This window comes from Miscanthus floridulus, chromosome 6 (assembly GCF_019320115.1).
Source record: "Miscanthus floridulus cultivar M001 chromosome 6, ASM1932011v1, whole genome shotgun sequence".
Taxonomy (NCBI): Eukaryota; Viridiplantae; Streptophyta; class Magnoliopsida; order Poales; family Poaceae; genus Miscanthus; species Miscanthus floridulus.
Genome location: NC_089585.1, coordinates 75,251,934 through 75,276,667, shown reverse-complemented (window position 1 = coordinate 75,276,667; position 24,734 = coordinate 75,251,934). Strand labels below are relative to the sequence as shown.

The 24,734-nt window shown below is 51.4% G+C and overlaps 1 protein-coding gene across 1 annotated transcript in view; it reads left to right on the top strand.

The window, feature by feature from the left end:
• The window catches only part of LOC136456153 (DENN domain and WD repeat-containing protein SCD1-like), a 46,822-nt gene extending 24,237 nt beyond the window's left edge, over window positions 1-22,585 (top strand). Inside the window, exons 23-31 of the mRNA XM_066455934.1 lie at window positions 17,650-17,849; window positions 18,844-18,908; window positions 19,134-19,257; window positions 19,352-19,533; window positions 19,631-19,702; window positions 19,781-19,941; window positions 20,044-20,082; window positions 21,581-21,789; window positions 22,295-22,585. Of these exons, the coding sequence (XP_066312031.1) occupies window positions 17,650-17,849; window positions 18,844-18,908; window positions 19,134-19,257; window positions 19,352-19,533; window positions 19,631-19,702; window positions 19,781-19,941; window positions 20,044-20,082; window positions 21,581-21,789; window positions 22,295-22,390 (1,148 nt within the window). The 3' untranslated portion in view covers window positions 22,391-22,585. The remainder of the gene's footprint in view (window positions 1-17,649; window positions 17,850-18,843; window positions 18,909-19,133; window positions 19,258-19,351; window positions 19,534-19,630; window positions 19,703-19,780; window positions 19,942-20,043; window positions 20,083-21,580; window positions 21,790-22,294) is intronic.
• Window positions 22,586-24,734: the final 2,149 nt, after the last annotated feature.

Here is a 24,734-nt window from a genome sequence, read left to right as displayed (position 1 = left end):
CCACACAAGGTGCACCCATGGGGTGTCAACTTTGTTATAGAATTTGAAGAGATGTTTGAGTAGTAGCGCATGTGACCAGAAGGTCCCGGGTTCGAGTCGCGGTCTCCTCGCATTGCACAGGCGAGGGTAAGGCTCGCCACTAACACCTTTGCCCAGACCCCGCACAGAGCGGTAGCTCTCTGTACTGGGTACGCCCTTTTTGAGTAGTAGCGCATCATTTTGCAATCTGAGGTTAAGAACTCCCAGTCCCCCTTTCTCCTTGGGCTGCATAACAACTTCCCATGCAACTAAATTCCCCCCTTTCTTTTGGGCATCATTACCTCTCCAAAGGCATTGCTTTCGTGCTCTGTCGATGCTGTCAATGACCCCTTTTGGTAGCTTAATGGTACACATAGCATATGTGGTGATGGTGGTTATAGCCGAGTTAACCATTTCCAAGCGACCTGAGTAAGAAAGCCATGTGGAGCACGCAGAGAGCCTCCTCTCTATTCTGTCCATCATCGGGGTGAAGTCCTCAATGTGTGGCTTGGTCGCGCCCATGGGCAAACCCAAATACGTGAACGGCATAGAACCAATATCACAGCCCAATGTGTTTGCCAGATGGGTCATCTTCTCATTGACGTTGATGGAGTACATATGTGATTTACTGTAGTTAACTTTAAGTCCAGTTGACTCCAAAAAGCTGTGCAACAAAGCCTTAAGAAAGATCAGCTGGCTAGCATCGGCTTGCAACATCATCAGCGTATCATCAGCGTACTGAACTATTGGAAAATCCCCAGTTGGTTGTGGAATTGGAACTCTGAGCAAATTCATAGCAGCAGCCCGGTTGATTAAAATCTGCAGAAGTTCAGCCGCTATAACAAAGAGTAGGGGCGACAATGGATCGCCTTGACGGACCCCTCTCTTGCACTTGAAATTTTTTCCTGGGACGCCATTGAGTAGGACAGCAGATGAATCTGAAGAAAAAATGGCTTGAACCCAATCCAACCATCTCTGTGGGAACCCCATGTGAGCCATAACTTGCACAATAGCTGAATGTTCCACTGTATCAAACGCTTTCTCGAAGTCTAATTTTAGGATGATGATCTCTCTTTTCGACTGATGGCACTGGTGAATGTACTCATAACTCCATGCTAAGCAGTCTTGAATCGTGCGAGAGCGAATAAAACCATATTTGTTTTGATGAACAACTCTCAAGATGACAGCCTGCAATCTGTCAGCTAGAATCTTGGTGATGACCTTGAGCGAGATGTTCATTAGGGAGATGGGGCGAAAATCATTTACTGTCTCTGGACTGTCCTTTTTAAGAACCAGGGTGATATAAGAAGTGTTGATGCATTCAAGATTAATCTGACCCGAGAAGAACTTTGAGCAAAGGGAGTAAAAATCACCTTTGATAAATTGCCAACACTTTTTTAGGAAACGGCCGTTAAAACCATCAGGGCCTGGAGCCTTGTCAGCCGGCATAGGCTTCACCACCAAATCCACCTCCTCCTGCAGAATTGGGGCAGCAAGAGAATCTAGGTCGTTCACCGGCGTAACAAGTCTAGAGAGGTCAAAAAGCATAGTAGGTGATGACGTGGTACCCATGCGATTTCTGAAGGAGTTCCAGAGAAGGCCTGCCTTCCCTTCATGGTCGTGGATCCAAATGCCTTGGTCATTCATGATCTGCGCAATGGAATTTCTTCTATAAGAAATAGTAGCCATGCCATGGAAGAATTTTGTACACTCATCGCCCAACTTTATTCTATTGACTGTGTAACGATTCCTCCAGTAGAGATTCGTATCGCAACCAAATTTGAAGTTCTTTCTTGATAACAGCCCGTAGGTTTGCTTCTTCATTAAAAAGGCCTCTTATATCCTCCAAAGCATCTAGAAAACCAATGACTTGCCTGCAGTTGCTGATGAGCATTCTTATATTTGATAAATGCTTGCTCCAGTCCTTCAGTTTGGCTCTTAGGGCCTTGAATTTGGAAGAGATGGTACGAGCAGCATCACTGTTAGCTAGCGTAGAGGTCCACGAGTCATATACTGTGTCTAGGAAATCATCTTGCTCTGCCCAGAAATTCTCAAAACGGAATAGATTAGCTCTAGGAATTTTTGTGCTAATCACCACTATTAGGCAATAGGAGATTGTATATTGCATATATTAGGCAATAGGAGATTGTATATTGCTTATTTAGGCAGTCCAGTCAATTAGGATCAGAGATTTACTCCTGTCCTTGTATTTGTAAACTGCCATGTATAGCAGCAGCAGCTGCCCTATAATATAGGCGCCCCTCTCCCATTGAGAGTGTGGCTTATTGCCCCAACATCATATTCTACATGGTAATCAGAGCCATCTGATCTTGGCCCTCCCTCTCCTCCCTCAAGCCTGCGCCGCTCTCTCCCTGAGTGCCGCCCAAACCTTGCCGCGCCGCCAAACAGCCGCGCCGTCATGACCACAGAATCCTCCACCACCTCCGCCACCTCTCCAGCCATGGCTGAAGCCATCAACCCAACCGTTTGCCCATATGCTCTGGTAAACGTCAAGACCCACATCCCCATGACCCTCGAGCTGCGACCCTCCAACTACACCAAGTGGTCCACAGCTTTCAACGCCATGTGTGGCAAATTCGGGCTGCTCTCGCACCTTGACGTCGTCTCCCCTACGCCCACTGATGATGCATGGGTGCAGGCTGATTTCTGCATCCGCAGTTGGATCTTCGGCACCGTCTCCGACTCCGTCCTCAACCTCGCTATGACCGGCGCCCAGCAGACCGCCGGCCAGCTCTGGACAGCCATCGCCGCCTTATACCAGGCTAACAAGGCGCCCCGCGCCGTCTTCCTAAGTCACGAGTTCCACTCGTTGACCCAGGGCGACTCCTCCATCGACGAGTACTGCGTGCGCATGAAGGAGGCTGCCGACAATCTTCGCGACGTCGGGCAGACCATCACCGAGCCCAACCTCGTCCTCAACCTGCTCCGCGGCCTCAACGAGAAGTACCAATCCGTCGCCGACAACATCGCCGCCCAGGAACCTCTCACCTTTGCTGTTGCCAGGAACCAACTCCTCCTCAAGGAGCTGCGTCTCAAGAACGAGGACAAGGTCCGCGCCGCTTCGGCCCTTCTCGCTGCCTTCACCGGCGCCCCTAGTGGCGCCCCCCCGGCCGGAATCCCACAGCAGCAGTCGCGCCAGCGGCAGCAACCGCGCCAGCATCAGCAGCCGCGCCAACACCAGCACGGCAACGGCGGCCGCCGCGACAACCCTCGGCGTGACAGCAAGCGTCAGCCCTGGGGCTTTGATCCTTGGACTGGTGCACGTGTCAACCCCGGCGACCGCGTCATACCTCCCTGGGAACGCGACCAGGGCGGTTCCGGCGCCCCTGGCAGCCACACATGGCAGCCCCCACGCCATCAGGGGGTGCTCGGTGCCTCTCCTCAGGCGCACACGGCGTTCGCCCCCGTCCAGGCTTCCTCCAACAACACTGGCGGACCGACATGGGACTCGGCCGACCTCATTACTGCCCTGCAGCACTTGGCTGTCCAGGGCAGCCCCTCATGGGTCGTTGACTCCGGCGCTTCATCCCACATGACGTCCTCCGATGGTATGCTCCTCCAGCGCCTACCCCCCTCCACCTCCTCTATAACAGTAGGCAATGGCACTAGTATTCCGGTCACGTCTAGAGGTCACTCCATCCTACCCACCGCCACAGCAAACTTCTCCCTCAATAACATTCTCGTCGCCCCTTCCCTCGTCCGTAATCTTTTATCCGTTCGTCAATTCACCCGTGAAAATCGCTGCTCTCTTGAATTTGACGCTCTTGGTTTTTCTGTTAAGGATACCCAGACGGGACGCGTGATTCATCGCTGCAATAGTACCGGTGATCTCTACACCATACCTGCTATCCCTCCGACCGCTGGCGCCTCCTCACATGCTCTCCTGGCTGTTTCGTCGACTCTGTGGCACCAGCGTCTCGGCCATCCAGCCCCTGCTGCATTACAACAGTTAAATAAAATACATGCTGTTTCCTATAATAAAGTAGATCGCTCCCTCTGTCATTCATGTCAACTAGGCAAGCATACGCGTCTACCCTTCAGTGCCTCTCAGTCTTGTTCCCATGCCCCGTTTGAACTACTTCATTGTGATGTTTGGACCTCTCCAATACCTAGTATATCTGGTTTTTCATACTATTTAGTTTGCCTGGATGATTACAGTCACTATTGTTGGGTTTTTCCTCTCCGACGCAAATCCGAGGTCCATCAACACTTAGTTGAGCTCACAGCTCTTGCACAAACCCAATTTAACCTCCCTGTAAAATGCTTCCAAACCGACAATGGCACCGAATTCGTCAATACAGCCACCACCACCTTCTTCGCTGCTCGGGGAACACTTCTCCGTCTCTCCTGCCCATACACTTCCCCTCAAAATGGCAAGGCGGAACGCACCATCCGCACCCTCAACAACTCAATTCGCACCATGCTGCTCCACGCCTCCATGCCGCCTGCATACTGGGCTGAGGCTCTCGCTGCCGCCTGCTACTTACTCAACAGGCGCCCTTCCTCCTCCATATCCCATGAGGTTCCCTTCACTCGCCTCCATGGACAGCCACCCACCTACAGCCACCTTCGCGTTTTTGGGTGCCTATGCTACCCAAACCTACAGGCTACCTCCCCACATAAGCTCGCACCTCGCTCCGCGGCATGCATTTTCCTTGGGTATCCATCCTCTCATAAGGGTTATCGGTGTCTTAACCTGGAAACTCAACGCATCATTATTTCTCGTCATGTTGTGTTCGATGAGACTGTTTTTCCTTTTTCCACTGCCAGCGTCCTCCCATTCCCTCGCTCCCTGGATTTCCTTCTAGACAACGATTCGGTTTCGGTGCCTTGCTCTACTGTTCCTGCAGGTGGAGGTCCCTCCTCAACGACCACGGTTGCTCCGTCCACCCTGGACGTTGTGCAGCCGCCTCCTGATGATGACCCGGCTCTTCTCCTGCCTGGGGGGCGCGGCCCTGTGCCCCCTAGCCCCAGTTCGGCTTCTCCACCACCGGGCGGGTGTGGTCACGTGCCCCCGCCTGGCCTTCCTGTGGCTCCGTTCCCACGGACCTACAGTCGACGACCCCAGCCGGTGCCAGCGCCATCGGTTGTCCCTACAGCACCGGCGCCTCAGGCTGCAACCCCATCTCCGCCACTCACGCGCACCAGGACCGGCGCCATCCCGCGTGTGAGCTACGAGGGGCTCGCTGCCACCTTCTCGCCCTCACCATCGCCTTTACCGGCGAACTACCGCAGCGCCCTCGCCGATGCCAACTGGCGGGCTGCGATGATGGCTGAGTACCAGGCACTCGTCGACAACGACACCTGGCGTCTTGTTCCGCGCCCTCCTGGCGCGAACGTTGTGACGGGCAAGTGGATTTTCCGGCACAAATTCCATGCCGATGGGTCCCTCGCTCGTCACAAGGCCCGCTGGGTGGTCCGCGGGTTTTCCCAACGAGAAGGTATTGACTACGACGAGACATTCAGTCCGGTGGTCAAACAGGCTACCATTCGGACCGTTCTCAGCATTGCCGTCTCCCGCGCCTGGCCGATCCACCAGCTGGATGTGAAGAATGCCTTTCTTCACGGCCACCTCGACGAGACGGTCTACTGCCAGCAGCCACCAGGTTTCGTCGACCCCGCCGCTGCAGATCACGTCTGCCTCCTGCAGAAGTCCCTGTACGGATTGAAGCAGGCCCCGCGCGCTTGGTACCAGCGGTTCGCGGCCTTCCTTCAACAGCTCGGCTTCGTCACCTCCGCCTCCGACACGTCCCTCTTTGTTCTCACTGAGGGGACGAGTCTCGCCTACTTGCTGCTCTACGTCGACGACATCATCCTCACCGCCTCAACTCCCGCTCTTCTGCAGCGACTCATGGCACGACTCCAGTCTGAGTTCGCCATGACCGACTTGGGTGCTCTTCACCACTTCCTCGGCGTCGCCGTTACCCCGCACCCCCGACGGCCTGTTCCTGTCACAGCGACAGTACGCCGTCGATCTCCTCCAGCGGGCGGGCATGGCTGAGTGTCATCCTACGTCAACCCCTGTTGATACTCAGGCCAAGCTCTCCGCCCATGACGGCGACAAACTGTCAGACAAGGACAGCTCAGAGTTCAGGAGCTTAGCAGGGGCTCTTCAGTACCTGACTCTGACGCGTCCTGATCTGGCTTATGCAGTTCAACAGGTGTGTCTCTTCATGCACGCCCCAAGGGAGCCCCACCGTGCGCTCATCAAGCGCATTCTGCGCTATGTGAAGGGCACGCTTTCCTCCGGTCTTCACATTGGCGCCGGCTCCGTCCAGACACTGACCGCATACTCTGATGCTGACTGGGCTGGTTGCCCTGACTCCAGGCGGTCCACTTCTGGTTTCTGCGTCTATCTCGGCGACAACCTGGTCTCCTGGTCCTCCAAACGCCAGACCACGGTCTCCCGCTCTAGTGCTGAGGCCGAATACCGTGCTGTGGCTCATGTTGTGGCCGAGTGCTGTTGGCTGCGGCAACTCCTTCAGGAGCTCCATCTTCCGCTGCCCCAGGCCACGGTGGTTTTCTGCGACAATGTCAGCGCCATCTACATGACGGCCAATTCAGTCCACCACAAGCGCACGAAGCATATTGAAATTGACATTCACTTTGTGCGCGAGAAGGTGGCTCTTGGCGAGATTCGAGTCCTTCATGTTCCTTCATCTCATCAGTTCGCTGACATTATGACAAAAGGGCTCCCAACGCCGCTGTTTCAAGAGTTCAGAACCAGCCTGTGCGTCCGCAAGCCTCCCGCTTCGGCTGCGGGCGGGTATTAGGCAATAGGAGATTGTATATTGCATATATTAGGCAATAGGAGATTGTATATTGCTTATTTAGGCAGTCCAGTCAATTAGGATCAGAGATTTACTCCTGTCCTTGTATTTGTAAACTGCCATGTATAGCAGCAGCAGCTGCCCTATAATATAGGCGCCCCTCTCCCATTGAGAGTGTGGCTTGCATGGAATATGATCCGAAGTGATCTTTGCTAAAGGGAGGACCTCTGTGTTGGGGAAGTCGATAGTCCAGTTGGTGGACGTGAAGAACCAATCAAGTTGCTCAAGCAGCGGATCGGATTGCATATTGCTCCAAGTGAATGCCCGACCCTTCAAAGGCAGCTCGACTAAACCAAGATGCCCAATCGCATCATTGAAAATAAAAGTGTCAGCAAGATTGCCACCAGGTCTATTTCGGTTATTCAGAGAGCGGTAGAAATTAAAATCTCCCAGGAAGATCCAATTCTCTGAGTCAGATATAGCATGACTACGAAACCAGCTGACAAACTCTGAGCGGGCAGGATCATTACATGGTCCATAGACTCTGGTTAGTTTCCAGGTCTCGCTGGTGTGTGTCGCAGTGAAGCTAACCGTGAGACCAAAGCTCTGTTTATCAGTGACTATGCCTGAAAAAACTGCACTGTTCCAGAGAACAAGGATACCCCCGGATGCTCCTACCGAGGGTACATAATCAAAATGGTCAAAACGCCGCGGTACAAATTTTCTGATAAAGGATATATCAAAGGTTTCTTTCTTCGTTTCTTGCAAACATATTACTGAGCTAGCACTCTCTTCGATTTTATCACTTACTGCATCCCATTTCTCTGTGGCATTGATCCCACGAACATTCCAGCACAAAATAGTCCATTTACGTGTACCCATTATGTAACAATAAAAGGGAGACGGTAGTTCCTGATATGACAAGCACTGCATTTCAGATGGTATATTGATCGAGAGGATGAAGATCAACAGAGAAGTAGAAGCCAGATAAGTGAAAATGCTAAGATTGATAGTAGTGTCCAAAGAGGGAAAGATAGTAACATTAAAGCAAAGGACATAGTTAAAATCTGACCACACGACTGTAACAAGATAAAATGAGCAAACTGCCGCCCCAGGCGTTCTACAAAAGTTTACGATCATAGCACTTGGCGATAACTTAATTAGAGGATTCATCATTGGCCACCGGATTGGAAGAGGGCGCCTGCATCAGCGCTTCTTGGGATAACTCTCCAGGAGCTACTCCACAATTGATACCCCAGCCCTGCAGGATATCAAATGGTATTGATCCAGTTTGACCCGTAGGCTCGACAAGCAGTACTGGACATGTCTTTGTCTTCTTGCATGGATTTCCAGCCAACCTGACCTCATGGAAGCCATCCTTGTCACTAAGTCTTGTGCTGCGTCTCACAGTACTGTCCACCAGCGGAGTAGCAGGATTACTAGAGACATCGGGTAGAGACATGTTATTGTTCATCCTTGTGCTGCGACTAACAGAGCCTTCCACCACTGGCGAGATTGTGTTACTCGAGGCCACAGGCAGGGAGAGCATGGCAATCCTCTGACGTTGGTCTACTCTCATGCCTGCTTCACCACATGGACTGGGCTGCATTTGCTCACTTTGAAATTCAAAACCTGACGAGCCAGAAGTAGCTGGGCCCTGCTCGACACGAGGATCAGGCAGGATGATAACAGAGGACCTTGGCTGAGCACATGCTGCCCGACGACTCGCCACAACAGATGGCCATAGCTGGAGAGCTAGAGCAGGAAGGACCGGCTTCCAGGGGACAATCTCCATGCCTGTGATAGCTGGCATTGGCGAGGACAGGTGGAGGGATGGTTGCAGAACAGCTCTGTCAATCACAATGGGTCCCATATTGTCATTGGCCTGAGAAGATGAGGCCCTGTGGAATACTTCATCAGGCATGTCTTTTCTGTTGAAAATCAAGATGTTGGTGCACCTCTTCTGTGCAGCAGCAAACCTTGCTCTGTCCTCCACCAAAGTGGGGCTTGCATCACTAGACGAGGAACTACCATCCTCAACTGAAATACCCTCCAGTACACGGTCAAGGGAGATGTCTGTCCCATCACCACGTAAAAACCTCATAGAGGATCCTGACAGCTCGAGATCAAGGTGATCCTGAGGAAACTGAGGATGCTGATGGAGCACCTGACCATTGTCAGCAGCAAACACGGCAGGGTTCCATGCTGGCCACTCATCATCAGCTTCATCTACTTCCATGTTGTCCACATCTAGCTGCTGATTCTGCTGCAGACCTGGGTGTTGCTGCACCGGGCCCTGCTGGGCATGCTGAACTGGTTGGTTAGGCGAAGGGTTTGGGGGATCCACGCGAGAATCGAGGTTCAGCTCAATTTCCTTGCCTTTTGGGATTTTCGGTTTCCAAACCAGGTGGGGAGCAGTATTCGTAACAAAATTTTTGGTGCAGTCAAACTTTCGTTGCCAGACCCAATTGGGCCGGGTACATGACCGGCAATGCTTTCTAGTATGTCCCCAATTAGAGCATTTCCAGCATCGGATACGAGAGGGACAATTGGAGCTAATATGGCCCAAACTTGAGCAACGGGAGCAAAAAGGCCCAGAGACAGCAGATTTGGAATTTGACAAGAGAGCCATAGTCCTGCGCTGATTGAGGGAATCTTCCGAAACAGCCGCGGAATGATGGATAAGTCTCATGTGTGGCTGGTCTTTGTGGGTCTGTGCTGCTCACATGGTCCTTGTGACTGTTTTTCTGTTTTTAGAACATCTTAGACTAGAGGAAAGCATCTTAGAGGACATCATCTTAGACTAGAGGACAACATCTTAGCTAGGACAGCATATTAGCATCTTAGACTAGCATCTTGGCATATGCTTGGCTGGCTAGTAGCTTATAAATATGTAACCCCAACCCCTCAGGTTGGTATGGCATTTGTGTGAGTTTGTGTGAGAAATAGACAAGAAAATTGCTCCAACTCCTAGTGTCATCCTCTCTCGATGAGAGTAAGAATTCTCCTACTACCAAGAGTTAGAATTCAGCGACTAACAACTGGTATCAGAGCCGTATTATCCTGTAGCCTGAGCATCTCTTGCTCATCTTCTCTCCCAGCCCCACAACAGCCCCAGCTGTTGGCAGCAACAGCTCCTCCGGCCGCTCCTGTTCACTCCTCTCCCAGCTCGTCTGAAGCAGCCCTCTCCCCACGCAGCAGCCCCCCGGTAGCGCGTCATGTCCGCAAGGCAGTCTCAGCGCTCGGTCGCCTCGAGCACGCGGCGTCGGCAGGAGGCCGAACTTGCCGCGGCAGAGGAACGCGAGCGAGCAGCGACAGAGACCGCTGCGGCGGCGGCAAGGGCGTCGAGGCTGGCAGCGGCGGAGCTGGCAGCAGCCAGAGCGGAGGCGGAAGCAGCGGCGGCGGCGGATGCAGCGCGTGCGGCGGCAGCGGAGGTCGAGTTTCTGCGCGGTAGCGTCAGCAGCTCCGTTTGTGCTGACGACAGTGCTGATGCGGACCTCGAGCTGCTAGAGAGGGAGGCAGCGCGAGCGCGGGCGGCGCAATGGGCAGCCGCGCACGCCCACGAGCGTGGCGGCAGCCCAGACAGGCGCGGACGCGCTGGCGGCGCTCCTAGTGGAGGCGCGCACGGCGGTGGCGCTCCTGGGGCAGCCGCGCACGTCCACGAGCGTGGCGGCAGCCCAGACAGGCGCGGACGCGCTGGCGGCGCTCCTGGTGGAGGCGCGCACGGCGGTGGCGCTCCTGGGGCAGCCGCGCACGTCCACGAGCGTGGCGGCAGCCCAGACAGGCGCGGACGCGCTGGCGGCGCTCCTGGTGGAGGCGCGCACGGCAACGGTGGCGGATGGGTCGATGGAGATCGCGGCCTTCATAGGCAGCGTGGCTCTCCCCGGATCGGTACCGTGGTTACCACGGGTTCCAGGCTGTTGTCAGGGACGTCGGCCCCGGCGGTGGGTGGCCTACCCTCACAAAGACCAACTACGTCGAGTGGGCTGCGGTGATGAGGGTAAAGCTCCAGGTGCGGCACATGTGGGAGGCAGTCCGGTACGGCGACGTCGACTACGACCTAGATCGACGGGCGCTGGATGCTCTCATCGCTGCAGTCGCCTGAGATGCAGTTCTCGCTTACCAGCAAGCGGACTGCCAAGGAGGCTTGGGACGCCATCGCTGCGGCACGCATCGGCAGCGACCGCGCCTGCAAGTCCACACTGCAGGCACTTCGCAAGGAGTGGGAGAACCTGGCCTTCAAGCTAGGTGAGGACGTTGATGACTTTGCTCTCCGTCTCAACACTCTGTTGCAGAAGATGGTGCACTTCGGCGACGACACCTACGGCGAGGAGAGAGCTGTCGAAAAGCTCTTCTGCTGCGTCCCCGAGAAGTACAAGCTGATGGCTCGCTCGATCGAGTCTCTGCTGGATCTCTCCACGATGTCGATCGAGGTGGCGATTGGTCGCCTCAAGGTTGTCGACAGCGATGAGCCACAGTCCCTCTCGGGGCCCATCACCACTGGCGGGAAGCTCCTTCTCACTCGGGAGCATTGGCTTGCCAGCCAAGGTGACCGGAGGAAGGGGGAGCCTTCTTCCGCGACAGGCGGCCGCAAGCGTGGCAAGCCGCGCAGAGACGCCCAGGCCGGGGCGCGAGGACGTGTCGAGGGTGATGCCCGCGGAGGCGCCCAGGGCGGCGCCTCCGGCAGGCACAAGCCGGCACGAGATGACACCTGCCGCAACTGCAGCCAGCTTGGCCATTGGGCCAAGGACTGTCGACAGCCACGACGCGGCCAGGCCCACGTCGCACAGGCGGAGGAGGAGCCGACTCTGTTCATGGCACATGCCAGCATCGAGCTACCTCCAGCGGCACCGGCCGCAGCGGCTCTCCTCCACCTTGACGAGCCAAAAGCACACGCCCTCCTCGGCGACAGCTCCGGCAACGACAAGACTGACGGGTGGTGCCTCGACACCGGCGCCACCCATCACATGACCGGTTGACGGGAGTTCTTCACCGAGCTTGACTCTAGCGTCCGAGGCTCCGTCAAGTTTGGGGATGCCTTCGGCGTGGAGATCAAGGGCGTCGGCTCCATCATCTTTACCACCATGTCTGGTGAGCACAGACTGTTCACCGGAGTCTACTACATCCCCGCGTTGAGGAACTCCATCATCAGCTTGGGACAGCTGGATGAGAACGGTTCGCGCGTGGTGGTTGAGGAGGGAGTCATGAGGATTTGGGATCGCCGTCGCCTTCTTGCCAAGGTATCTAGAAGCGCAAATCGACTCTACGTCCTTAACGTGCAGGTGGCACAACCCCTCTGTCTCGCTGCTCGTCGGGACAACGAGGCGTGGCAGTGGCACGAGCGTGAAGGGCACCTTCACTTCGAGGCCCTGAAGCGGCTCAGTGCCATGGAGATGGTGCGAGGCCTGCCGTGCCTCGACCATGTGGAGCAGCTCTGCGACGTCTGCGTGTTGACGAAGCAGAGGCGACTCCCCTTTCCACAGCGGGCTAGCTTTCGAGCCAAGGAGAGGCTCGAGCTTGTGCACGGGGACTTGTGTGGCCCGGTGACACCGGCCACACCAGGAGGACGACGCTACTTCCTGCTGCTCGTCGACGACCTCTCCCGCTACATGTGGGTGATGGTCCTCGACAGCAAGGGAGAGGCTGCGGACGCCATCAGGCGCGCGTAGGCTGCTGCGGAGGCGGAGTGCGGCCGCAAGCTGCGCGTGCTGCGCACCGACAACGGCGGCGAATTCACGGCGGCTGAATTTGCGTCGTACTGCGCTGATGAGGGCATTCAGTGCCACTACTCTGCGCCGTACAGCCCGCAGCAGAACGGCGTCGTCGAGCGGCGCAACCAGACGGTTGTGGGGATGGCTCGGGCCCTTCTCAAGCTGAGGGGGATGCCGGCTGTCTTCTGGGGAGAGGCGGTGGTGTCGGCCGTCTACATCCTCAACCGCTCGCCTACCAAGGCGCTCGACGGCAGGACGTCGTACGAGGCTTGGCATGGGCGTAAGCCGGCGGTCTCCCACTTGCGGGTGTTCGGCTGCCTCGCGTTCGCCAAGGAGCTTGGCCACATCAGCAAGCTCGACGACAGGAGCACTCCGGGAGTGTTCATCGGCTACGCGGAGGGCTCGAAGGCCTACCGCATCCTCGACCCGAAGACACAGCGTGTGCGCACGGCGCGCGATGTTGTGTTCGACGAAGGGCGAGGATGGGCGTGGGACAAGGCGGTGGACGATGGCTCGGCTCCGACGTACGACGACTTCACTGTCGAGTACGTCCACTTCGAGGGAGCTGGGGGAGTAGGCAGCTCTTCTTCGGCGAACGCGTCTACCCCAGTCCCCGAGCCTCCACCGACCCCGGCGCCTGCTACTCCGACAGCACCACGCTCTCCAGCCAGGACCTCGGCTGCGATGAGTTCTTCGCCGGCTCCACCACAGCCGGCAACGCCACGCACTCCAGCATCGACAGACACCTCTCCGGGCACGTCTACTCCAGCTCGTGTCGAGCATAGCCCGGTTGAGCTCGCTACTCCGCTCTCTCACGACGAGGAGCACATCGACGCATACCACGACGGCGAGCCATTGCGGTACCGTACGATGGAGAACCTTCTCGGCGACCAGCCGGTGCCGGGACCGGTTCCTCACGACCTGGAGGCGCAGTTGCACCTTGCGTGTGACGACGGCGAGCCTCGGTCGTATGCAGAGGCCGAGAGACACGCGGCATGGCGCGCCGCGATGTAGTTGGAGATGGATGCGGTTGAGAAGAACCGCACCTGGGAGCTTGCTGACCTTCCTCGTGGTCACCGCGCGATCACCCTTAAGTGGGTGTACAAGCTGAAGAGGGATGAAGTCGGCGCCATCGTCAAGCACAAGGCTCGCTTGGTGGCACGAGGTTTCGTGCAGCAGGAGGGGGTCGACTTCGACGACGCCTTTGCTCCCGTGGCACGGATGGAGTACGTGCGACTTCTCCTTGCGCTAGCTGCCCTGGAGGGCTGGCGTGTTCATCACATGGACGTCAAGTCGGCGTTCCTTAACGACGACTTGAAGGAGGAGGTCTACGTGCACCAGCCGCCGGGATTTGCGATCCCCGGCAAGGAGGGCAAGGTACTCCGCTTGCGCAAGGCCCTCTATGGCTTGCGGCAGGCACCGAGGGCGTGGAATGCCAAGTTGGATTCCACGCTAAAGGGGATGGGCTTCGAGTAAAGCCCGCACGAGGCGGCCATCTACCGACGGGGCAATGGATGAAATGCTCTGCTGGTGGGTGTCTACGTCGACGACTTGGTGATCACCGGCACCAAGGATGCGGAGGTGGCGGCATTCAAGGAATAGATGAAGGCCACCTTCCAGATGAGTGACCTGGGGCCTCTCTCCTTCTACCTGGGAATCGAGGTGCACCAGGATGACTCTGGGATCACGCTTCGACAGACCGCTTACGCCAAGCGCGTCGTTGAGCTAGCTAGGCTCACCGACTGCAACCCAGCTCTCACTCCGATGGAGGAGAGGCTGAAGCTGAGCCGCGACAGCACGACGGAGGAGGTGGACGCTTTGCAGTACCGGCGTCTTGTGGGGAGCCTTCGCTACCTCGCCCACACACGGCCAGACTTGGCATTCTTCGTCGGCTACGTTAGTCGGTTCATGCAGCGACCGACGACGGAGCACCAGCAGGCTGTGAAGAGGATCATCCGTTACGTTGCGGGGACTCTCGACCACGGCCTCTACTACCTGAGGTGCCCTGGGGCGGCACACTTCGTCGGGTACAGCGACAGCGACCACGCCGGCGATATCGACACCAGCAAGAGCACGAGCGGGGTCCTCTTCTTCCTCGGCAAGTGCCTCGTTAGCTGGCAGTCGGTCAAGCAGCAGGTGGTGGCCCTGTCCAGCTGCGAGGCCGAGTACATAGCGGCCTCCACCGCTTCGACTCAGGCGCTCTGGCTCGCTCGACTGCTTGTGATCTCCTCGGCTGAGACACTAGAGCGGTGGAGCTCAGGGTGGATAGCAAGTCCGCTCTGGCCCTGGCAAAGAACCCCGTGTTCCACGAACGCAGCAAGCACATCCGGGTGAGGTACCACTTCATCCGAGGCTGTTTGGAGGAAGGGAGCATCAAGGCGAGCTACATCAACACCAAGGACCAGCTTGCGGACCTGCTCACCAAGCCCCTTGGGAGGATCAAGTTCCTTGAGCTCTGCTCCAGGACCGAGATGGTTCAACTCTCCCACAAGACGACGCACAAGACTTAGAGGGAGAATGATGGATAAGTCTCATGTGTGGCTGGTCTTTGTGGGGCTGTGCTGCTCACATGGTCCTTGTGGCTGTTTTTCTGTTTTTAGGACAGCATCTTAGAGGACAGCATCTTAGACTAGAGGACAACATCTTAGCTAGGACAACATATTAGCATCTTCGACTAGCATCTTGGTATATGCTTGGCTGGCTAGCAGCCTATAAATATGTAACCCCAACCCCTTAGGTTGGTATGGCATTTGTGTGAGTTTGTGTGAAAAATAGACAAGAAAATTGCCCCAACTCCTAGTGTCATCCTCTCTCGATGAGAGTAAGAATTCTCCTACTACCAAGAGTGAGAATTCAGCGACTAACACAGAAATCTCTCTAGGCCGCTGCATGCAAGGAGGACATTGCGTGTAATCCTCTCCAGGCTGCTGCTTGCAGGGAGGACGCTGCATGCAATCAGGCCGAAGAACACGATTATGGGCTTCCGCCAATTTGAATTTTGGTATTCCCAAACAGAAGATTTGTGGATTCTTTGATAGGAGCAGAGAAAGCACCAAAACAAATTGACGATTGTGGAGTGCTTAGGAGGAGAATGATCAACCAAATTCTTAGCAAAACTAACTCTTTTTTGAGGTTTGGAGGCCTTTACAGCTTCCCTTTTGGATCTCTTAGAGAGTACTTTTGTTCATTCTTTCTCCTGCCCTTCTTCCCAGGCACGTTTCTCACGCTCCCAATGAGGCGTGCCATTGTTCCATAGGTGGAAGTATAGATCATAGGTAGAGGTGATCACTCTACGAAGTCTATACACATGGAATCCGACTTGTTTGGAAAAGACCGAGAACCGAAAATGATTATTGCTCAGAAAAGTCACATGGAAGTCCAAAGCACGGCCTCCCAAACAAGATTGTAAAGCCAGAGAAACTGAATCTTCCGTTAAACGAAACAAGTGACACCGAAAGGTGACAAGAAGGAAGAACGAGCCATCGGGAGAGTGGTGAGGATGGTGCACCGGAGATTTGTATAGCCGGTGGACCTCATCTTGGAATTGCAGCCCAAGATCAAAGTCCATCCGGGAGGCCAAATCTGATGCTGAACCCATGGCCTGCCGGAGGGGATCAGGAAATCACCGGTGGGCCTTGCTTGGATGTTGTTGCCGCAAAACCTCGAACACCTTGCAAGCAAGATCCGTAGAAGCTTCCTCCAACCCCGAGGAGACGCCAAGGAGCTAGCTCGGGTCTTCTGGACACTAGCAAATCGGCGGACGCCAAGGCCGGAGTAGGCAGCAGCAATGTCGATGGCCACCGGGGTCGGGGTCAAGTGGCAAGGGGGACCACGGTCCTGGCGGTGCGCGTAGGCGAGGGCCGCGCCAGGACGAGGCACACCTTGACTGCAGAGGGGACTCGACGGCGATGGAAGGAGTGGCGGCGGAGCGTGGACTCAACGGCCAGAGGGAGCAGGGACTTTGACGGGGACGGGGATGGGGGGGGGGGGGGGGGGGGGAGCCGTGCCACGGGCCTGCTGCGCCACAGCGGGGAGTGAGGAGCCGCGCCGCGAGTCTGCCGTGTTTGAACCCAGCCTCGTTGAAACCCAAAGCTTGCAGAAGAGCAAAAAAGGTCCCACATGGACCAACATCCAACTAGGAGGTGCAAGATCTTCTAGGTGACTCCTTCAGTTGTACCTAGGCGGAGTTTCCTCATAAGAATCCTGCAAGATGAGGGGAGGCGCCTTGACGACCCTTCCAAGGAAGGGAACGACACCGAAAGTGTCGCAGTCGTCGGCTCCTGGTAACACTGGCCAAGTATTCGCCCGACGCGCTCCACCTCACACCCACACAAAAGGGCCACACCACCACTCATCAGCCGATCCTACAAGCACCACGGCACGTGGTTAGAGACCAACACATGCAGCCAAACGCAGCATCTTCCACACAGCCATATCAAGCTGCTTGCCGTCCGCCACTGCACGCAGCTCGTGATCTGAGCTCATGGAGCCATTGCAGATGGAAAACCATGCCCACAACTGGTCGCCGTGGCCAGCCGTGCCATGCCCCAATAGCACGTGTGTAGATGCATCGAGCGCGGCCTCTGAGCCACCGTCGTGTGGCTCCGCACCGCAACCACCTTGCTGCCTGCATGCCGCAGTTAGCCGCCTCTCTATGACGGCGCCATCCTCTGAGCACAGCCGGCCTGCAGCCTGCGCCTCCATGCCCACGCCCCACCACCAACGGCCTCCGGCGGCCAGCTCCAAGCGCGGAGTCTACAGATCCGACTGAGGGGACGCCGGATCCGCACGCACCGGGCCAGACGCCGCCCCGTGCAGGCCTAGCCCGGGAGCCCCTTTGGAAGGGGCAGAAGACCTAGCCACCGCATTCCTTGCCCTCTACTGTACTGCCAGCGTCGAGCTCCGGTGGTGGCCGGGCAGTGGAGGCACGAGGGAGGTGTCCGGCGGTGGAGACGGCGCCGCCCGAGCCGCCCCTTGGAGAGAGCGACGTGGGGGCCTTTGGGTCGCTGTCCAAACTGTCCCTCACTCCCAAATTGGACCTTAATACAATAGAGCTTATATTAGTGGGTACATAATTGCAGACTCTATATTTCCACATTTCTAATATAGCCATCATTGTATCATGTCAGGTGATGCAAATGCTGTTGCTACCACGGGCAAAACTGACATCTCAGCTGCACAAAAGAAAACTCAAACTAACATGAGGACCCTTAGAGGACATACAGGTGCTATTACTGCTCTTCATTGCGTAACAAGAAAAGAGGTCTGGGATCTTGTTGGTGATCGTGAAGATGCTGGTTTTTTCATCAGCGGAAGCACAGATTGCACGGTTAGCTTAAAGCTTATGCTGTTCTACTTATCCTTGTTCGATTACTTTTTGCAATACTTGCTCTAGCATCACAGTTCACTTTGTTATCAGGCATGCAAACATGCTTGAGGGCCAGTATCCATAAGTTAATCATATTACCTTTCTTCAATTATGCCAACATTAAACAGATGAACCTTGCGAAGAGAAGGAAGATGCATTACACTAAAATAGGAATTCGTGTGTGTTATGAGAAAGGCTACCATCTCCCCACAGTAAAGAATACAATGTTCTTGAGAAAAGATAGCATTTCATCGTACTCTGTTCTTTCCTTTTGTTATGTTTTAGGAGTTGGAAATTGAAATAAGAACAACAAAGCCTTCTTGTCCTAAGTATGTCAGGGTAGGTAGAGATAAAAGCCAATGAAAAGGCAATAAAACAGGAACTAGTAAAAGGCATTTGACATAAGAATCAAGGAACAAATGTGAAAGAGTAAACTGCCTCCTTGAATGGCTTAATAACAGTAAATGCATCAACTCTAACATGCATGAGCTACGAGTAAATTCATGTCAACCAAAATTCCATAAATGCACTAGTAAATTAATAGTAATACAAATTTAGTTGATAATGTACAATTTTAGATGCAAGACCATGATGGTGGATTTGAAAGTGGGAAAAATGAAAAGCCACCTCGAAATTGTAGAATGTCATGTCTTTAACAGCAAAATTTGCATGCCAGAGTGACATTTATTTTGTAAGATAGGGAGTTCAACTTATTGGAGGCCCTTAGAATTGCTTCATTACCTTCATCTTAACGGTACCAAAGCCTGTGTTTATTGTTGATATGAACTAAGCAAAAGTTCATGTGCACTTTATTTAGAATTTTATGGTATTTTCATGTGATATGATTGACAACCATCCCTTGATTTGAATTAAGCTATGCTAAATTATTACATGATATCTTTGTCTGTCTTTGATGTGGACACTGAACATTTAGTTTGTTTCGTACATCTCACAGGTAAAAATTTGGGATCCAAGTTTGCGTGGTTCTGAACTTCGAGCAACACTTAAAGGGCATACTGGGTAGTAGCTATTATCTAAATTATTAAATACTTCATTGTCACTTTGACCATATTTCAGTGTCTGGTTTGTTATGATACATCTGTTTGATACTTCTGGGAATTTATATACTGAATAGACTAAAGCCATTTACCCTGTTCCTCTTGTATCGTTCTTTAGATAGTTGTAGATTGTCCATTTTGTTTACTTGTCCCCTGATTTTCTCTATCAATTTATTCAAATTTGCAGGGCAATTCGAACAATCAGTTCAGATCGTGGCAAAATAGTTTCTGGAGCTGATGATCAGTCTGTCATAGTCTGGGATAAGCAGACTTTTAAGCTTTTGGAAGAACTGAAGGGCCACGAGGCACCGGTGAGGTTCTTACATTTAGCTGTAGATTTGATTTAATGTCTCCATTGCCTCTCCTTAGTAACTCTGAAGCATGTTCTGTTTAATATCGGTATAGGTTAGTTCTGTCCGGATGCTCTCAGGAGAACGTGTCCTTACTGCATCCCATGATGGTGCTGTGAAGATGTGGGATGTCCGGACTGATACTTGTGTTGCTACCGTGGGTCGTTGCCAAAGTGCTGTTCTCTGTATGGAATATGATGATTCCACTGGAATCTTGGCGGCTGCTGGAAGAGATGTGTATGTACCCTTTTAACCTCAGGGTTTTGGATACTTCAATCTTTTAAATTTATGTGAGTTTGGTTGGACTTTGTTCTGAGAAGTTTATGCTCACCAGAACGGCGCATGTCTGGGATATTCGTTCCAGCAAGCAGATGTTCAAGCTTCAAGGGCATACAAAGTGGATAAGGTAATTTCTACATTGCATTTTCAACTCTCTCTGTGTACAGTCATGTGTGACTCTTACAAATCATTTATCGACTAAAAGATCAATGAGGATGACTGGAGAGACCATAATAACGGGTAGTGACGATTGGACCGCTAGAGTGTGGTCCCTTAACCGGGGAACATGTGATGCAGTGTTAGCATGCCATGCTGGTCCCATACTATGTGTGGAACACTCACCTTCAGATAAAGGAATTATCACTGGTATGTGACTATATCTCATTTCGAGAACAGGGTGGCCTGAAATGTGGCTCTATATTTGAATACTCTGCATGTCATTTGCTTCTGACTCTTAATTTATGCCAGGTTCAGCTGATGGGCTCATAAGATTTTGGGAAAATGAAGGTGAGTTCTTAGTGATTGTAAAACTAATTTCAGTTATTTTTTATGTTTTTGTTCCTTGTTTTTTTGGGGAAACTAGAGTGTGTTTTTTTGCATGCTCTACGGTGGGTTGTTTGTGTGATGTTTATTGCATATCAACACCTGTACACGGGTGTAATCTAAATGTGTCTTTCGGTGAAATGTGTTTATAAAAACATGAATACAATTTGCAATAGGGTGCTGTAGTAAATGATGTCCCTTCGGGATGCATACACATATTTCACAAACACTACCATTTCATTAAAAAGCGTCTAATTAAAGTTCTCAGTTATTTAAGATAGATATGTTAATGCTCCAATGTAGTTGATCCAATGGTTGTAGTTTAGAGATGACATGGCATAACATGGATTTGGCTTAGAAGTCAATTTTAGAGTAAAGTAGGATTTGTGGTTTTGTACCATATATCCAGACATGATAAACATGCTGCCTTTTTTAACACGCAGGAGAGCTGCGTATCATTTCATTAGGAAGAAAGGTCTGAAACACAGGGAAGAAATCCCCAACAACACTTGCACACTCAAACACCCACAACACTCTAGAAGACTAGAACATAAACTGAAAATAAAGACTGAAAGTAACACAATCAGAACTGTGTTGTAGGCTTGCAGCACTAGTTTTCAGTCTCTGAGGCCCAAATCTTACCAATAATCACCTATATGATAATGGATACAAGGTTATCTGGATTTACCATTAACTAAATACTCAATATCATATTATTAGTACTACCTCCGTTCCATTTTATCTGGCGCACACGCATATCAAGATTCAAACTTTAAAAACTCTGACCAATAATTAGGCTAATAATTTTTAACTATTATAATACAAACTTTATATGATTAGATCCGTAAGGAGTTATACTATCCAATGATTATAAGATTATAAGCATAAATAATACAACATAAAGCAAATGAATGGTCAAAGTGTAATCTAGGAGACCGTGTCAGTTTAACTTGCGCCAGATAAAATGGAACGGAGGTAGTATTTAGTAGGTTTCAGTTTAGCAACAATACATCATGCCAATGATTTCAAGACATATTAATAGTATTTGCTGTTAGCACCAATTCATTGCGTTATATATTTATGTCTATCTATTAGCCCTGCCAAGGTTAGGAAAAAAAGTGTAAGCAAGCCAGTTTGCACCAGGTGAAAGTCTCTCTCTCTCTCTCTCTCTCTGTCTTCCTTGACTTTGGAAGTACTCAGCGAGATATGTTGTTTGGGGTAGAATTTGTAGGAACTTATAGAAAAGTTTGGAGAACTATTTGATTTACCAGATAATGAAAAGTGATGGGTGTTGGGAAATTTCTGAAGCTCAAAATGTTCTGTGAGGGTTGCTGTTTTTACAACTAACATACATTTGTTGAATGGACATCTTTTTTTCCTGTTTTTTTTGGAAGTTTGTAAAGTCTATCATTTAGCTACTGCACATGGCTGAAAAACTAAAGCATTTCGTTCTCTTTTATAGGAGGAATAAAGTGTGTCAAGAATCTTACACTCCATACAGCATCCGTTCTGTCCATTAGTGCTGGTGATCACTGGCTAGGGATTGGTGCTGCTGATAATTCTATGTCTCTTTTCCATCGGCCACAAGAAAGATTCGGTGGCTTCTCAAATGCAGGATCAAAAGTTGCAGGATGGCAGCTTTACAGAACTCCCCAGAAAACTGCTGCAGTGGTATACTATCATCTTAATCTGCACACAATGCTTTCTTTTTAGCTCAATCGTAGCAAATTATTTTTCCAGTAGCAGTGCTGCAGGGCCACACATATTGATGACCGCTAGAAGATCTAACACAATAATGATATATACCAAAACCACCTCTTTTAGAAAGAATGCCGTATACCTGAGATCGCCACCAACAATGCTCCTGGGATTGTTTTATACTCACTACTATTGTACTGAATCAATTGTTAAGGGCATGATGCATACCTACTAATGCAATGTTTATGTTTGCTTAATTAATCTAACTTCTCTAAGCATGATTATAGGTCTGTAGTAATGATTAAGCTGTGAGGTGCTTGATATACTTGTACATAAACGTTTGTAGCAGATATCATAAGGCTCATACCAACTCAATCTTGGGGCAACTGCTCTTATGTTCTGAGCAATTGTATTTTTTGTTCTTTTCGTGATATTCTGAATTACCCATGCTCAAAATATTCTGAATTACCTGTTGCAGGTGAGATGTATAGCATCTGACCTGGATAGGAAAAGAATATGTAGTGGTGGTCGCAACGGACTCCTGCGGCTTTGGGATGCAACTACAAGCATCTAGAACTGATAGATGTTCATGTAAAAAGGCAATTGACCATGATGTTGCATTCCGTTTTCCTTCTTGCTCCTTTTCCTTTTAGCTAGAAATTTCTATGCTATTTAGACTTTAGAGGATAAGAAAGGAGCCGGTCTTTGTTCACTCTATTTCCTTCTCATATATATATATAAAAAACTGTCCACTTGAGTTTATGCTTGATGTAATGATGTCTCGTGTAAAATTTTGTTTATAAATTCGGGTTCAGATAGCCTGACATGGCTATGATTTTGTAAGAACTATGAGAAACATGGGAATTTTTGTGCTACTACTAATGCAAATGTTTGGTGTAATATAACGTTCTTTTCATGTGCATATTCTTTGTATGGACCTACCCAAGTGCGAACATGGCATGCATCACAACATATGTTAGGCCCCGTTTGCCATGGCTCCACTTCACTAGTGAAGCCGTTTTTTTGAGCTTCAACTCCATAAATAGCTCCTTTGGTGGAGCCGTTTTGGTAAATTGTTTGGTACAACAGCTCAACATATAGAGTTTTTTAAAATATGCTCTCACAACGCCATGCAGTATGAGGTGAAGTCTGGTGAAGTTACTATTTTTTGCTTCATCGCACCTCAAACCTTTGTGAGAGAATGATTTAAGGAGTTTTTTTTGATAAAGCCGTTTTGTTTTACCTGGCACAAAACGACTCCAAAAGCCGGTGGAAAAGCACTATCAAACGAGTGCCATCTTCTGCAACCTCTCGGGTCACATCAGGGCAATACAGGGTTGCTTATTTGGTAGCCAAAGACTAAACTATGAATTTTATGGCACGGCACTAGCAAAATCAGGATTTCAGGAAGCTCGCAGCGTAGCTTAACACATAGAACGCGGAAGGTTACCAACTACCAAGCGCAAGATATCAATGCTACATTAAATGAGAAGCAGGAATAAACCATCACTGTTCTGTGGTTTCAAACGTTGAATCAGCGAGGACACTCATGCACTCATAGTGTAGAAATTATCAATAGTTTCTATAGATTAGGATATCGTGTCGAGACACTATACTTTACAATGCAGTTTTTTCAACGTAGAGTTGAGAGATAATCCAACCAATCATCTTCTCTTCTGTATTTGGATCCTCTGCGCTATGAACCGGTGCGCAGGCCGGCGACGTGACATTCGGTTGGCTTATAGCCGCAGCGAAGCCGAGTAATGCTAGCTGATTTGTACGAGAGAAAAACACTATTTTACCTCAAAATTTACGATTGCGACGAGCCACAGCCAAACCAAGAGGCTGGGTTCAGCACGGAAGTCCTCCGGCTCCCTGCGACTTGCTCCCGTTCGGCACCGTCGGAGCTCCGTCGGCGTGGCAGGGTCTGGATGAGGGTGACGAAGATGCGCGACCTCGGCAGGGTGGGCGGACGCGGCGCGAGCTCCCCGGCAGCCGCGCACGAGCAGACGACCTCATCTTTGCGCTGCGCTGCAGGCCCGGGTCCCCGCCGCCGGTGACGTCGAGGAAGGCGCGATCCACACCGAGCAACACGAGGTGCGACGCCGCGCCCGGGATCTCCGTCGTCGCTCCGGTGCGGCCTGCCATCTCGGTTGGGGATCTCCGTCGTCGCTAGGGCCTCCCTGCGTGCGGCCGGCCATCTGTTCCGTGGCGACGGCGAGGCTCCAGGCACACCGCATCTAGAGGGAGGGGATAGAAACGAAGGTCCTGTCCCCAACGCAGTTGCCGCAGTTTCTTCCGATCTCGGTTATCGCGTAGACGTCGTTTCTTCTTTAGACCCGTTTGTACAAATTTTCTTCTCTTTTCCCATTAAATCGATTCCGACTTTTGCTTACGTGGCAGGTTCATTTAATTCCTATAGAAACTACCCTTATGCTGCGTTTGGAGTGCCCTAATGATGCTGGTATCTCTGCCCAAAAAGATATAACTATGATATATGTGTCGGTTAAAGTGCTTTTCGTTTGACCAAATTTTCAAGTAAAGTATTCATATTTATGGCTTCAAATCAATTTATTATGAAAATACATTTCATAATTAATCTAATAGTATTTATTTGATATTATAAAATATTTATACTTTTTATCTATAATTAATCATACTTGGTATACTAAAACATGACCATGTTTCAGAATTACATTCTTTTAGGGAGGGAGGGAGTACATGGAGTGAAGACTAGCTAGTATTGATACTATTTCAACATTTGTAATAGAGTAAAATGCACGCAAGGTCTTCAAACTTTTTTTTTTGACATTCCTATCTAGAAACTTGAACTACAAAAACGACTATATAGGTTCCTAATCTACTGTCGTCGCACACCAACGGTCCAAAAATTGCCAATAGGTCACAAATTAAATGTT